The sequence below is a fragment of the Oncorhynchus keta genome, unplaced genomic scaffold (genome assembly GCF_023373465.1).
Source record: "Oncorhynchus keta strain PuntledgeMale-10-30-2019 unplaced genomic scaffold, Oket_V2 Un_contig_3796_pilon_pilon, whole genome shotgun sequence".
NCBI classification, from domain to species: domain Eukaryota; kingdom Metazoa; phylum Chordata; class Actinopteri; order Salmoniformes; family Salmonidae; genus Oncorhynchus; species Oncorhynchus keta.
This window is the reverse complement of record NW_026287436.1, coordinates 78,979-95,609: the sequence shown is the minus strand read 5'-3', so window position 1 is coordinate 95,609 and position 16,631 is coordinate 78,979. Positions and strand designations below refer to the sequence as shown.

Here is a 16,631-nt window from a genome sequence, read left to right as displayed (position 1 = left end):
TTAATGTTTAGAGGATGTGAATCAAGCAGCCTCCAGTCATCAGAACACATCTAGTGAAGGTTAATGATTAGAGGATGAATCAAGCAGCCTTCCAGTCATTAGATCACTTCTGGTGAAGGTTAATGTTTAGAGGATGTGAATCAAGCAGCCTTCCAGTCATCAGATCACTTCTGGTGAAGGTTAATGTTTAGAGGATGTGAATCAAGCAGCCTTCCAGTCATCAGAACACTTCTAGTGAAGGTTAATGATTAGAGGATGTGAATCAAGCAGCCTTCCAGTCATTAGAACACTTCTAGTGAAGGTTAATGATTAGAGGATGTGAATCAAGCAGCCTTCCAGTCATTAGATCACTTCTGGTGAAGGTTAATGTTTAGAGGATGTGAATCAAGCAGCCTTCCAGTCATTAGATCACTTCTGGTGAAGGTTAATGTTTAGAGGATGTGAATCAAGCAGCCTTCCAGTCATCAGATCACTTCTGGTGAAGGTTAATGTTTAGAGGATGTGAATCAAGCAGCCTTCCAGTCATCAGATCACTTCTGGTGAAGGTTAATGTTTAGAGGATGTGAATCAAGCAGCCTTCCAGTCATTAGATCACTTCTGGTGAAGGTTAATGTTTAGAGGATGTGAATCAAGCAGCCTTCCAGTCATCAGATCACTTCTGGTGAAGGTTAATGTTTAGAGGATGTGAATCAAGTCAGCCTTCCAGTCATTAGATCACTTCTGGTGAAGGTTAATGTTTAGAGGATGTGAATCAAGCAGCCTTCCAGTCATCAGATCACTTCTGGTGAAGGTTAATGTTTAGAGGATGTGAATCAAGCAGCCTTCCAGTCATCAGATCACTTCTGGTGAAGGTTAATGTTTAGAGGATGTGAATCAAGCAGCCTTCCAGTCATTAGATCACTTCTGGTGAAGGTTAATGTTTAGAGGATGTGAATCAAGCAGCCTTCCAGTCATCAGATCACTTCTGGTGAAGGTTAATGTTTAGAGGATGTGAATCAAGCAGCCTTCCAGTCATCAGATCACTTCTAGTGAAGGTTAATGTTTAGAGGATGTGAATCAAGCAGCCTTCCAGTCATCAGATCACTTCTGGTGAAGGTTCATGTTTAGAGGATGTGAATCAAGCAGCCTTCCAGTCATCAGATCACTTCTGGTGAAGGTTCATGTTTAGAGGATGTGAATCACGCAGCCTTCCAGTCATCAGAACACTTCTGGTGAAGGTTAATGTTTAGAGGATGTGAATCAAGCAGCCTTCCAGTCATCAGATCACTTCTGGTGAAGGTTAATGTTTAGAGGATGTGAATCAAGCAGCCTTCCAGTCATCAGATCACTTCTGGTGAAGGTTAATGTTTAGAGGATGTGAATCAAGCAGCCTTCCAGTCATCAGATCACTTCTGGTGAAGGTTAATGTTTAGAGGATGTGAATCAAGCAGCCTTCCAGTCATCAGATCACTTCTGGTGAAGGTTAATGTTTAGAGGATGTGAATCAAGCAGCCTTCCAGTCATCAGATCACTTCTGGTGAAGGTTCATGTTTAGAGGATGTGAATCAAGCAGCCTTCCAGTCATCAGATCACTTCTGGTGAAGGTTCATGTTTAGAGGATGTGAATCAAGCAGCCTTCCAGTCATCAGATCACTTCTGGTGAAGGTTAATGTTTAGAGGATGTGAATCAAGCAGCCTTCCAGTCATCAGATCACTTCTGGTGAAGGTTCATGTTTAGAGGATGTGAATCAAGCAGCCTTCCAGTCATCAGATCACTTCTGGTGAAGGTTAATGTTTAGAGGATGTGAATCAAGCAGCCTTCCAGTCATCAGATCACTTCTGGTGAAGGTTAATGTTTAGAGGATGTGAATCAAGCAGCCTTCCAGTCATCAGAACACTTCTGGTGAAGGTTAATGTTTAGAGGATGTGAATCAAGCAGCCTTCCAGTCATCAGATCACTTCTGGTGAAGGTTAATGTTTAGAGGATGTGAATCAAGCAGCCTTCCAGTCATCAGATCACTTCTGGTGAAGGTTAATGTTTAGAGGATGTGAATGAAGCAGCCTTCCAGTCATCAGATCACTTCTGGTGAAGGTTAATGTTTAGAGGATGTGAATCAAGCAGCCTTCCAGTCATCAGATCACTTCTGGTGAAGGTTAATGTTTAGAGGATGTGAATCAAGCAGCCTTCCAGTCATCAGATCACTTCTGGTGAAGGTTAATGTTTAGAGGATGTGAATCAAGCAGCCTTCCAGTCATCAGATCACTTCTGGTGAAGGTTAATGTTTAGAGGATGTGAATCAAGCAGCCTTCCAGTCATCAGATCACTTCTGGTGAAGGTTCATGTTTAGAGGATGTGAATCAAGCAGCCTTCCAGTCATCAGATCACTTCTGGTGAAGGTTAATGTTTAGAGGATGTGAATCAAGCAGCCTTCCAGTCATCAGATCACTTCTGGTGAAGGTTAATGTTTAGAGGATGTGAATCAAGCAGCCTTCCAGTCATCAGATCACTTCTGGTGAAGGTTCATGTTTAGAGGGATGTGAACAAGCAGCCTTCCAGTCATCAGATCACTTCTTACTGTTTAGAGGATGTGAAGGTTCCAGTCATCAGATTTAGAGGATGTGAATCAAGCAGCCTTCCAGTCATCAGATCACTTCTGGTGAAGGTTAATGTTTAGAGGATGTGAATCAAGCAGCCTTCCAGTCATCAGATCACTTCTGGTGAAGGTTAATGTTTAGAGGATGTGAATCAAGCAGCCTTCCAGTCATCAGATCACTTCTGGTGAAGGTTAATGTTTAGAGGATGTGAATCAAGCAGCCTTCCAGTCATCAGATCACTTCTGGTGAAGGTTCATGTTTAGAGGATGTGAATCAAGCAGCCTTCCAGTCATCAGATCACTTCTGGTGAAGGTTAATGTTTAGAGGATGTGAATCAAGCAGCCTTCCAGTCATCAGATCACTTGGTGAAGGTTCATGTTTAGAGGATGTGAATCAAGCAGCCTTCCAGTCATCAGATCACTTCTGGTGAAGGTTAATGTTTAGAGGATGTGAATCAAGCAGCCTTCCAGTCAGATCAGATCACTTCTGGTGAAGGTTCATGTTTAGAGGAGGATGTGAATCAAGCAGCCTTCCAGTCATCAGATCACTTCTGGTGAAGGTTAATGTTTAGAGGATGTGAATCAAGCAGCCTTCCAGTCATCAGATCACTTCTGGTGAAGGTTAATGTTTAGAGGTGAAGGTTAATGTTTAGAATCAAGCAGCCTTCCAGTCATCAGATCACTTCTGGTGAAGGTTCATGTTTAGAGGATGTGAATCAAGCAGCCTTCCAGTCATTAGATCACTTCTGGTGAAGGTTAATGTTTAGAGGATGTGAATCAAGCAGCCTTCCAGTCATTAGATCACTTCTGGTGAAGGTTAATGTTTAGAGGATGTGAATCAAGCAGCCTTCCAGTCATCAGATCACTTCTGGTGAAGGTTAATGTTTAGAGGATGTGAATCAAGCAGCCTTCCAGTCATCAGATCACTTCTGGTGGGTTTTTTCCTGGCCCGGGATTTGAACCAGCCACCTTTGGCCACAGCACCAACTCCTCAGCTGCTGGGTGAAAACCTGAGTTAATCTGCCAAAATGAAGACACAATGCTGTGCAGACATAAATGGTTTGACTTACTATACTTATTATACATAAATCATTGTCAAAAGCACAAGACATACTGTTGCATGTAGGTCTATATTATTAATGTATTGATCATAGAAATATCAAACATTATTTGTAACTACTACAAAGCAATTACATGTGGCTCAGAACCTCTGACTCACTGCATTATTCTCTATAGTATTATCAAGACACCTGCTGTTAACACTTAACTACTTAGGACACCTGCTGTTAACTCTAACTACTTAGGACACCTGCTGTTAACTCTAACTACCTAGGACACCTGCTGTTAACTCTTAACTACTTAGGACAGCTGCTGTTAACTCTAACTACTTAGGACAGCTGCAGTTAACTCTTAACTACTTAGGACAGCTGTTGTTAACTCTTAACTACTTAGGACACCTGCTGTTAACTCTTAACTACTTAGGACAGCTGCTGTTAACTCTAACTACTTAGGACACCTGCTGTTAACTCTTAACTACTTAGGGACAGCTGCTGTTAACTCTTAACTACTTAGGACAGCTGCTGTTAACTCTTAACTACTTAGGACACCTGCTGTTAACTCTTAACTACTTAGGACACCTGCTGTTAACTCTTAACTACTTAGTTAACTCTAACTACTTAGGACAGCTGTTGTTAACTCTAACTACTTAGGACAGCTGCTGTTAACTCTTAAATACTTAGGACACCTGCTGTTAACTCTTAACTACTTAGGACAGCTGCTGTTAACTCTTAACTACTTAGGACACCTGCTGTTAACTCTAACTACTTAGGACAGCTGCTGTTAACTCTTAACTACTTAGGACACCTGCTGTTAACTCTTAACTACTTAGGACAGCTGCTGTTAACTCTTAACTACTTAGGACACCTGCTGTTAACTCTAACTACTTAGGACAGCTGCTGTTAACTCTTAACTACTTAGGACAGCTGTTGTTAACTCTAACTACTTAGGACACCTGCTGTTAACTCTTAACTACTTAGGACAGCTGCTGTTAACTCTTAACTACTTAGGACAGCTGTTGTTAACTCTTAACTACTTAGGACAGCTGCTGTTAACTCTTAACTACTTAGGACACCTGCTGTTAACTCTTAACTACTTAGGACAGCTGCTGTTAACTCTTAACTACTTAAGACACCTGCTGTTAACTCTTAACTACTTAAGACAGCTCACGAGGTGTCCTAAATATCTGCCGACTTGGTGGGACTAGAGACTTCATGCATAGTTACCCACAATCTTATACCCATAAGTGTAAAATGTCTTTATTCTCAGCACTTATTTGACCAATTCCCTACTCTGAGACGCTTTGTGGGTATGGACCCAGATCTCAACATATTGTTATAAAAAAACTTTGAATGCTTGTTTTACATAATAATAACAAATACATATTACTAATGTAACCCACTGTAAAGACTGGGTCCAGTTGATTGTGTTGCAATGTCCTGGAACTGTCCGGGTCCCCGTACAGAACTGTCCGCGTCCCCGTACAGAACTGTCCTCCTCCCCGTACAGAACTGTCCGCGTCCCCTGTACAGAACTGTCCTCCTCCCCGTACAGAACTGTCCGCGTCCCCCGTACAGAACTGTCCTCCTCCCCGTACAGAACTGTCCTCCTCCCCCGTACAGAACTGTCCTCGTCCCCGTACAGAACTGTCCTCCTCCCCGTACAGAACTGTCCACGTACTGAACTGTCCGCGTCCCCGTACAGAACGGTCCGCGTCCCCGTACAGAACTGTCCCCATACAGAACTGTCCGCGTCCCCGCAGATCTGTCCGCGTCCCGCGCAGAATTGTCCGCGTCCCCGTACAGAACTGTCCGCGTCCCGTACAGAACTGTCCGCGTCCCGTACAGAACTGTCCTCGTCCCCGTACAGAACTGTCCTCGTCCCCCGTACAGAACTGTCCGCGTCCCCGTACAGAATTGTCCGCGTCCCCGTACAGAACTGTCCCCATACAGAACTGTCCTCATCCCCGTACAGAACAGTCCTCCTCCCCGTACAGAACTGTCCCCATACAGAACTGTCCTCATCCCCGTACAGAACTGTCCGCGTCCCCGTACAGAACTGTCCGCGTCCCCGTACAGAACTGTCCGCGTCCCCGTACAGAACTGTCCTCATCCCCGTACAGAACTGTCCTCCTCCCCGTACAGAACTGTCCTCCTCCCCGTACAGAACTGTCCTCCTCCCCGTACAGAACTGTCCTCATCCCCGTACAGAACTGTCCTCATCCCCGTACAGAACTGTCCTCATCCCCGTACAGAACTGTCCTCATCCCCGTACAGAACTGTCCTCCTCCCCGTACAGAACTGTCCGCGTCCCCGTACAGAACTGTCCTCCTCCCCGTACAGAACTCTCCTCCTCCCCGTACAGAACTGTCCGCGTCCCCGTACAGAACTGTCCGCGTCCACATACAGAACTGTCCGCGTCCCCGTACAGAACTGTCCTCGTCCCCCGTACAGAACTGTCCTCGTCCCCCGTACAGAACTGTCCTCGTCCCCCGTACAGAACTGTCCTCGTCCCCCGTACAGAACTGTCCTCCTCCCCGTACAGAACTGTCCTCGTCCCCCGTACAGAACTGTCCTCGTCCCCCGTACAGAACTGTCCTCGTCCCCCGTACAGAACTGTCCTCCTCCCCGTACAGAACTGTCCTCCTCCCCGTACAGAACTGTCCTCCTCCCCATACAGAACTGTCCTCCTCCCCGTACAGAACTGTCCTCCTCCCCGTACAGAACTGTCCTCGTCCCCGTACAGAACTGTCCTCATCCCCGTACAGAACTGTCCTCATCCCCGTACAGAACTGTCCTCCTCCCCGTTACAGAACTGTCCTCGTCCCCGTACAGAACTGTCCGCGTCCCCCGTACAGAACTGTCCTCGTCCCCGTACAGAACTGTCCTCGTCCCCCGTATAGAACTGTCCTCGCCCCCGTACAGAACTGTCCTCGTCCCCGTACAGAACTGTCCTCGTCCCCTCGTACAGAACTGTCCTCGTCCCCCGTACAGAACTGTCCTCGTCCCCCGTACAGAACTGTCCTCCTCCCCCCGTACAGAACTGTCCTCCTCCCCCGCATACAGAACTGTCCTCCTCCCCGTACAGAACTGTCCTCGTCCCCGTACAGAACTGTCCTCGTCCCCGTACAGAACTGTCCTCCTCCCCGTACAGAACTGTCCTCCTCCCCGTACAGAACTGTCCTCGTCCCCGTACAGAACTGTCCTCGTCCCCGTACAGAACTGTCCTCGTCCCCGTACAGAACTGTCCTCGTCCCCGTACAGAACTGTCCTCGTCCCCGTACAGAACTGTCCTCGTCCCCGTACAGAACTGTCCTCGTCCCCGTACAGAACTGTCCTCGTCCCCGTACAGAACTGTCCTCGTCCCCGTACAGAACTGTCCTCGTCCCCGTACAGAACTGTCCTCGTCCCCGTACAGAACTGTCCTCCTCCCCGTACAGAACTGTCCTCGTCCCCGTACAGAACTGTCCTCGTCCCCGTACAGAACTGTCCTCCTCCCCGTACAGAACTGTCCTCGTCCCCAAACAGAACTGTCCTCGTCCCCGTACAGAACTGTCCTCCTCCCCGTACAGAACTGTCCGCGTCCACGTTCGGTGTGGCACCAAGCATATTGTCTGGTTAGGCGCAGAGTGGACTGAGGTGATCTTGGGGAATAACGACGGAGTTTGTTACAATGTTGAAACGCCGAAGTTTATTGTTCAATTTGCATTTTTGCTTTCCGGTCAGGGACAGTATGAGTGTAGCCAGATCCTTTTCACTCTCTATCCTTGTTTCATTTTGTGGTTCACCGGATTCATCATTGAGACGAGAGACAGACGAATGACCTGCTAGCTAGTCGGTACAGCTCGGTAAGCTGGCAAGCCACTCTACCAGCAGCATTCTAGTTATCCTAGCTAGTTGGTACAGCTCGGTAATCTAGCTAGCTACTCTAACAGCAGCACCCTAGTTACCATAGCTACCACTACATCATCACCGGCTGTCTGCATTTCTTGTGGACGGATGGAGCTCGGATGCTGGCTACCTCTGTCCGGTTCTCCTCTCTTCACTAGATGGACGGTAACATTAGTGTTTAACCCATCTGTGTCCAAGGACCGAACTTTTGAATATTATTTTCAGGGCGCCTCAATAGCAGGTATTGAACCCCGGGTAAATAATCACTAGTCAGAACCTCAACCTCAGTATACATTCATTATAACAAATCAATTTAATATCTGATATTGTGAGTAAAAAACCTCGAGAGTGCGTCTTCCAGACCTCCAATTAATTACATCATTCAACCCTCCCGGTTAGTAAATTTACCTCAACATCCCCCGGAGAAGGCAGAGTAATGACACCAGCCTTTCAGCGGGGCTGACAGACTGACTACAACGCTCGCGACGCCAAATTAATTTTGTTATTAAAAATGACACACTGCTCGCGCGCTGCAATGAGAGTCTGGAAGTCAGTTCTATTTGTGATCACGCTGCATCTCCTCATTGCTTTATAGAAGCAGGTACCCACGTGCCATCTCCTCATTGGTTTATAGAAGCAGGTACCCACGTGCCATCTCCTCATTGGTTTATAGAAGCAGGTACCCACGTGCCATCTCCTCATTGGTTTATAGAAGCAGGTACCCACGTGCCATCTCCTCATTGGTTTATAGAAGCAGGTACCCACGTGCCATCTCCTTATTTAGCAATAAAACACAATTTAACATAAACATGAACATAACTTCTTTAAACAATAAAAGCTAATTTACAAACATTTTCTGAATATGGATATATAGCTTTTTGTAATGAAACTCTTCTTATGTTTCCCCATCTGAGCTCAGAGTAGATAAGAGATGTAATGTTTGTCTCTGTTGTGTTGAAGACCAATCAAGCAGGAGAGACCAGCCTCCCCTGTTCCCAGCTGTGTGTCCATGAAGAGTGACAAGTCTATGATGCAACCAATACAGTTTAGAGAGGGAGACTTTTCCACTGAACAAAGGTAAGAAGAACTCATGGGTCCTGGTCAGTGAGTTAAACAACACTGTCTCTAGTCATTTCTCATCCCATTTTCCCATTTACTGTTGTAAACTGTTCCATTTTCATAGTCCTAAAACAATATTAAACAAACACAACATTCCCTACGTGTGTGTGTGTGTGTGTGTGTGTGTGTGTGTGTGTGTGTACTCCCTGGATGAGGAGATGTAATCTCATGTTTTGTCCACAGAAACCAACAGGAGAGATCAGAGTCAGAGATTCTCAGTGGTCAGTCTTCCCAGAGTCATCAAACAGACCTGGCCTCCATATTCAGTGTATGTGGTCCTGTTATGTACATTTGTTTTTGTTTACCTCTAGTAAAGTTGATCTGTCAATAATTTATTTATGTGTTAATTAGAAAGCATTTAGTCTCTTGCTTAACTTATTTACTTTATTTATAGAAAATTATGACATTTGTGAAGAACGAGCTGAAGATGTTCAAGAGGATTCTTAGTCCAGAACTCCCAGAAGGCTTTGAGAGTCAGAAGCAGGATAAGGAAGTGGTGGATGCTGAAGATGAGAAGCAGGAGAGCAGTGCCAGAGAGGGGGCTCTGAAGATCACACTGCACATCCTGAGGAAAATGAACCAGAAGGAGCTTGCTGACACACTGGAGAAATGTAAGATCTGTCTGCCTCATGTTGAATGATGTTTTATAACATTTAAAAGCTGTAGCCAAAGTACAGCTAAAGTAGCTGTGTAACTCAATGATATTGTAGCAGCCTTAACACAACACCTAGTGACCTCATCAAGTAGCAGCAGGGATGTGTTGTGGTGATTAATTTAGAGAGAGAGACAACGTTAATAATACCATCAATAATACCAATAATAATATAATCAGTCACACCAGTCTGTAATGCATTATGAAAACATTTACACATTTATACAGTCGGTTAATAGAATACATTATTATAATGTACAACTTTATAACAGTCCTACAATACTGTAGACATTAAAACAGACATAATATTAATATCCTCTGTGTTATTTCTAGATTCAGATGAGCTTGCTGTGATTTGCCAACGTGAACTCAAATCTAATCTAAAGAAGAAGTTTCAATGTGTATTTGAGGGGATCGCTCAACAAGGAAACCCAACACTTCTCAATAAGATCTACACAGAGCTCTACATCACAGAGGGTGGAACAGGAGAGGTCAATAATGAACATGAGCTGAGACCGATTGAGACAACAACCAGAAAACAAGCAAGACCAGAGACTGCAATCAAATGTAACGACATCTTCAAACCCTTATCTGGACAAGACAAACCTATCAGAACTGTGCTGACAAAGGGAGTCGCTGGCATTGGAAAAACAGTCTCTGTGCAGAAGTTCATTCTGGACTGGGCTGAAGGAAAAGCAAATCAGGATGTCCAATTTGTATTTTCATTCCCTTTTCGGGAGCTGAATTTGATGAAAGAGGACAAACACACTTTCATTGAACTTCTCAATCACTTCTCAATGGAAACCAAACAATCAGGAATCTCCAACTACAACAAGTACAAAGTTCTGTTCATCTTTGATGGTCTGGATGAGTGCCGACTGCCCCTAGACTTCCAGAAGAACAAGATCTGTTGTGACGTCACAGAGTCAACCTCAGTGGATGTTCTGCTGACAAATCTCATCAAGGGAAATCTGCTTCCCTCTGCTCTCCTCTGGATAACTACCCGACCTGCAGCAGCCAATAAGATCCCTTCAGGGTGTGTTGACCAGGAGACAGAGGTACGAGGGTTCAATGACCCACAGAAGGAGGAGTACTTCAGGAAGAGATTCAGTGATGAGGACCTGGCCAGCAGAATCATCTCGCACATAAAGACATCAAGGAGCCTCCACATCATGTGCCACATTCCAGTCTTCTGTTGGATTTCTGCTATAGTCCTTGAATACATGCTGAAACACAAGACAGAAGAGATGCCCAAGACTCTGACTGAGATGTACACACACCTTGTGATGTTTTATACCAAACAGGAGAATGAAAAGTATCTTGGGAAAGAAGAGACAGGTCCACACTGGAATAAAGAGAGCATTCTGTCACTGGGAAAACTGGCTTTTCAACAGCTTGTGAATGGCAATCTGATTTTCTATGAAGAAGACCTGAAAGAGGCTGGCATTGATGTCAATGAAACCTCAGTGTACTCAGGATTGTGCACACAGCTCTTTAAAGAGGAATGTGGGCTGTACCAGGAGAAGGTGTACTGCTTTGTTCATCTGAGCGTTCAGGAGTTTCTGGCTGCTGTATATGTGTTCCTCTCATTCATCAACAACAATGAGAATCTAATGGACAAACTGAGAACGACGTCCAGGAGCTTTTCTGTGAGGATCAAACAAAGGCGTAAAGTTACTTTCTACAAGAGTGCTGTGGATAAAGCCTTACAAAGTGAGACAGGAAACCTGGACCTGTTCCTCCGCTTCCTTCTGGGCCTCTCACTGGAGTCCAATCAGAAGCACTTACGAGGTCTACTGACAAAGACAAGAAGCAGCTCACAGAGCCATGAAGAAACAGTCAAGTACATCAAGGAGAAGATCGGGGAGAATCCCTCTCCAGAGAGGAGCATCAATCTGTTCCACTGTCTGAATGAACTGAATGACCATTCTCTAGTGGAGGAGATCCAAAGCTTCCTGAGCTCAGGAAGTCTCTCAGAACCCAAACTGTCACCTGCACAGTGGTCAGCTCTGGTCTTTGTGTTGCTGACTTCAGAAAAGGAGCTGGATGTGTTTGACCTGAAGAAATACTCCAGATCAGAGGAAGGTCTTCTGAGGCTGCTGCCAGTGGTCAAAGCCTCCAGAGCTGCTCTGTGAGTAAATAAAATGACATATAAGAACTAATCATCAGGAAGAAATATTCAGTTTAGAGAAAAATATGTATTATAATATGTATATAATATATTGACAAACACATTGAATAAATGCATTGATTTTCACATTAGTATATCATTATGACCAGACAATTCTAGGAGACGGAAGATGAATCTATATGTTATTTGAGAGAATAAACCAAATGCATCTGCCATTGTCCTTCTACACTACTGGTGTTAAATTAACAGTGTGTTTGTGAAGTCATGATGATATCTTTGTCAGGCTGTCAGGCTGTGGAGTCACAGAGGAAGGCTGTGCTTCTCTGGTCTCAGCTCTGGAGTCAAACCCCTCACACCTGAGAGAGCTGGATCTGAGTAACAATGACCTGAAGGATTCAGGAGTGAAGCTGCTCTCTGCTGGACTGGGGAATCCCCACTGTAAACTGGAGATTCTGAGGTCAGTATCAGTATCAGATATGAAAGCACTTTATGTATGTAGTTCTCCCATTTGAAAAAGTCGTAATTACTATTACACATTCACTTATAGTGTATTAAAGTAGTCATAAGTTTAGTATTTGGTCCCATATTCCATGCCTGCAGTGATTACATCAAGCTTGTGATTCTACTAACTTGTTGAATTAATTTGCAGTTTGTCTTGGTTGTGTTTTAGATGTTTTCCTAATAGAAACTGAATGGTGAATAATGTCCTGTCATTTTGGAGTCACTTCACTTGTATTGTCAGTAAGAATAGAAGATGTTTCTGAACACTTCTACATTCATGTGGATGCTACTATGATGATGAATAATCATGAATGAATCGTGAATGATGATGAATGAGAAAGTTACAGAGGTACAAACCCCTCTGTTATTGATAATGGTGAGAGGTTAGCATGTTTTGTTGTAGTCTCTGTAATTGGTAATGGTGAGAGTTTAGTATGTTTTGGACAATGACCCCAAGCATACTTCCAAAGTTGTGGCAAAATGGCTTAAGGAAAGTCAACAAAGTCAAGGTATTGGAGTGGCCATCACAAAGCCCTGACCTCAATCCTATAGAACATTTGTGGGCAGAACTGATAAAGCGTGTGTGAGCAAGGTGGCCTACAAACCTGACTCAGCTACACCAGCTCTGTCAGGAGGAATGGGCCAAAATTCACCCAACTTATTGTGGGAAGCTTGTGGAAGGCTACCTGAAACATTTGACCCAAGTTAAACAATTTAAAGGCAATTCTACCAAATAGTAATTGAGTGTATGTAAACTTCTGACCCAGGGGGAATGTGATGAAAGAAATAAAAAGCTGAAAAAAATAATTCTCTCTAATATTATTCTGACATTTCACATACTTAAAATAAAGTGGTGATCCTAACTGACCTAAGACAGGGAATTTTAACTAGGATTAAATGTCAGGAATTGTAAAAATTATTTTGTAAAAAAGTATTTGGCTAAGGTGTATGTAAACTTCTGACTTACACTGTATGTATTAAAATATATGGTGTGGACTGTATACTCAATACAATCTAAATCTGATTCCTCACTGTCTAAATAGATATGGTGTGGACTGTATACTCAATACAATCTAAATCTGATACCTCACTGTCTAAATAGATATGGTGTGGACTGTATACTCAATACAATCTAAATCTGATACCTCACTGTCTAAATAGATATGGTGTGGACTGTATACTCAATACAATCTATATCTGATACCTCACTGTCTAAATATATATGGTGAGGACTGTATACTCAATACAATCTAAATCTGATACCTCACTGTCTAAATAGATATGGTGTGGACTGTATACTCAATACAATCTATATCTGATACCTCACTGTCTAAATAGATATGGTGTGGACTGTATACTCAATACAATCTATATCTGATACCTCACTGTCTAAATATATATGGTGAGGACTGTATACTCAATACAATCTAAATCTGATACCTCACTGTCTAAATAGATATGGTGTGGACTGTATACTCAATACAATCTATATCTGATACCTCACTGTCTAAATAGATATGGTGTGGACTGTATACTCAATACAATCTAAATCTGATTCCTCACTGTCTAAATAGATATGGTGTGGACTGTATACTCAATACAATCTAAATCTGATACCTCACTGTCTAAATAGATATGGTGTGGACTGTATACTCAATACAATCTATATCTGATACCTCACTGTCTAAATAGATATGGTGTGGACTGTATACTCAATACAATCTATATCTGATTCCTCACTGTCTAAATAGATATGGTGTGGACTGTATACTCAATACAATCTAAATCTGATTCCTCACTGTCTAAATAGATATGGTGTGGACTGTATACTCAATACAATCTAAATCTGATACTTCACTGTCTAAATAGATATGTTGTGGACTGTATACTCAATACAATCTAAATCTGATTCCTCACTGTCTAAATAGATATGGTGTGGACTATATACTCAATACAATCTATATCTGATTCCTCACTGTCTAAATAGATATGGTGTGGACTGTATACTCAATACAATCTATATCTGATACCTCACTGTCTAAATAGATATGGTGTGGACTGTATACTCAATACAATCTATATCTGATACCTCACTGTCTAAATAGATATGATGTGGACTGTATACTCAATACAATCTAAATCTGATTCCTCACTGTCTGTCTTCTGACTGATACTGCTTTTAAACTGGTCTGGTCAGTCTACTATAATATTTGTACTATACATGTTTCTATCTGCAGGCAATACTTTGATCATTTGTCATTTTTTATGATGATACACTATTTTACAAATAGATATGGCAGGTTTCAGGACACTGATATATCTGAATATGTTGAAAAAATATACTGCCACTATTTTCACCACCAAAGAATATCAGTGTGATTTTAATATGATTTGACTCTTTGCAGGCTGTCAGGCTGTCTAGTCACAGAGGAAGGCTGTGCTTCTCTGGTCTCAGCTCTGAGGTCAAACCCCTCACACCTGAGAGAGCTGGACCTGAGCTACAATCACCCAGGAGACTCAGGAGTCAGACTGCTCTCTGCTGGACTGGAGGATCCACACTGCAGACTGGAGAAACTCAAGTATGTAGAGGGTTTATGTCAATGTTCATATCAGACATGTTGGACTTATCAGGCTGGTTAAGACAAACATTATTACCACCACTTGGACAAAGTTATATGCTGACTGTGTGTGTGTGTGTGTGTGTGGGTCCTGTCTGTTTACAAAGTTGTGTGTGTTCAGTGTTCAGTGAATCTCTCACACACTGGACACACACACACACACACACACACACACACACACACACACACACACACACACACACACACACACACACACACACACACTGGACACACACACACTGGACACACACACACTGGACACACCCACACTTGACACACACACACACACACACACACACTGGACACACACACACTGGACACACACACACACTGGACACACCCACTGGACACACACACACTGGACAAACACACACTGGACACACACACACACACTGGACACACACTGTACACACACACACACACACACACACACACACACACACACACTGGACACACACACTGTACAAACAAACACACACACACACACACACACACATACACTGGACACACACACACTGGACACACACAAACACTGGACACACACACATACTGGACACACACACACATACTGACACACACATTCTTACCAACGCTTGACTGTGTGTGTGTGTGTGTGTGTGTGTGTGTGTGTGTGTGTGTGTGTGTGTGTGTGTGTATCTAGTGTGTGTGTGTGTGTGTGTGTGTGTGTGTGTGTGTGTGTGTGTGTGTGTGTGTGTGTGTGTGTGTGTGTGTGTGTGTGTGTGTGTGTGTGTGTGTGTGTGTGTGAGTTCAGGTGTATCCCTCAATGACTGTCTGTTCTTCTGCTTACCGCTACAGTGTGGAACATGGTGGAGAGAACAGAATGAAACCTGGACTTAGAAAATGTGAGTGTTGACTGCTGTGAAGAATATGACTAAGAATAAGTCTTAATTCAAGTTAAGTCAAAGTCAAAGACCAACATCATTACTGACTTGGTCATAATAAATATCAGCTGTAGTTCTACAGAAGCAGAAATCAGGGACACCAACGTTTACAAAGAGTTGGTTTGTGTGTGTGTGTGTGTGTGTGTGTGTGTGTGTGTGTGTGTGTGTGTGTGTGTGTGTGTGTGTGTGTGTGTGTGTGTGTGTGTGTGTGTGTGTGTGTGTAATTAATGGGAATAAGTGTGTTTTATATTACCATACAGTATAACATATGATCATTCAACAAGTCTCAAGTTACCTTCACTTCTCCTTTTGATACCTAGAAACATCTACATTAAATGAATTAGTGAAAAGTGAGTTAACATTCTAATGTGAATGATGATGATTTCTAATATTGTGTCTGGTTTCATCCATCAGATGTCTGTGATCTCACACTGGACCCAAACACAGTAAACAGACGCCTCTCTCTGTCTGAGGAGAACAGAAAGGTGACATGGAGGACAGAGGAGCAGCCGTATCCTGATCACCCAGAGAGATTTGAGGGCTGTAGACAGGTGCTGTGTAGAGAGGGTCTGACTGGGCGCTGTTACTGGGAGGCAGAGTGGAGTGGAAGAGGGGCTGTTATAGGAGTGACATATAAAGGAATCAGCAGGAGAGGAGAGGTTGAGGACTGTTGTCTTGGATCCAATGACAAGTCCTGGAGTCTGTACTGCTCTGACAACCGTTACAGAGCCTGTCACAATAATAATCACACTACCATAGACGTCCCCTCCTCCAGCTCCCACAGAGTAGGAGTGTATCTGGACTGGCCAGCCGGCACTCTGTCCTTCTATCGAGCCTCCTCTGACACTGACCCACCTGATCACATTCACCTCCACATTCACTGAGCCCCTCTATCCAGGGTTTAGGCTTTGGTGTTTTGGCGACTCAGTGTCCCTCTGTCAGTGATACACACTGGACACACACACACACACACACACACACACACACACACACACACACACACACACACACACACACACACACACACACACACACACACACACACACACACTGAACACACACACACACACACACACAGTGGAAAAACACACACACACACACTGGGCACACACACACACACACACACTGGAAAAACACACACTGGACACACACTGGACACACACACACACACACGCTGGACACACACACA

At 43.7% G+C, this 16,631-nt stretch overlaps 1 protein-coding gene and 1 long non-coding RNA gene across 2 annotated transcripts; both read left to right on the top strand.

The window, feature by feature from the left end:
- The first annotated feature begins 751 nt into the window (after positions 1-751).
- LOC127924196 (uncharacterized) lies at positions 752-3,034 on the top strand. Its single transcript, XR_008117117.1, has 3 exons — positions 752-2,376; positions 2,826-2,886; positions 2,946-3,034. It is a non-coding gene; the product is annotated as an uncharacterized LOC127924196 (long non-coding RNA).
- A 5,787-nt stretch (positions 3,035-8,821) lies between these two features.
- On the top strand, positions 8,822-16,392 carry LOC127924195 (NLR family CARD domain-containing protein 3-like). The gene is given in 7 exon segments (XM_052508646.1): positions 8,822-9,249; positions 9,624-11,421; positions 11,705-11,878; positions 14,328-14,501; positions 15,357-15,403; positions 15,857-16,290; positions 16,292-16,392. Coding segments are annotated over 7 exon segments (2,934 nt in total). The 5' UTR covers positions 8,822-9,038; the 3' UTR covers positions 16,388-16,392.
- Positions 16,393-16,631: the final 239 nt, after the last annotated feature.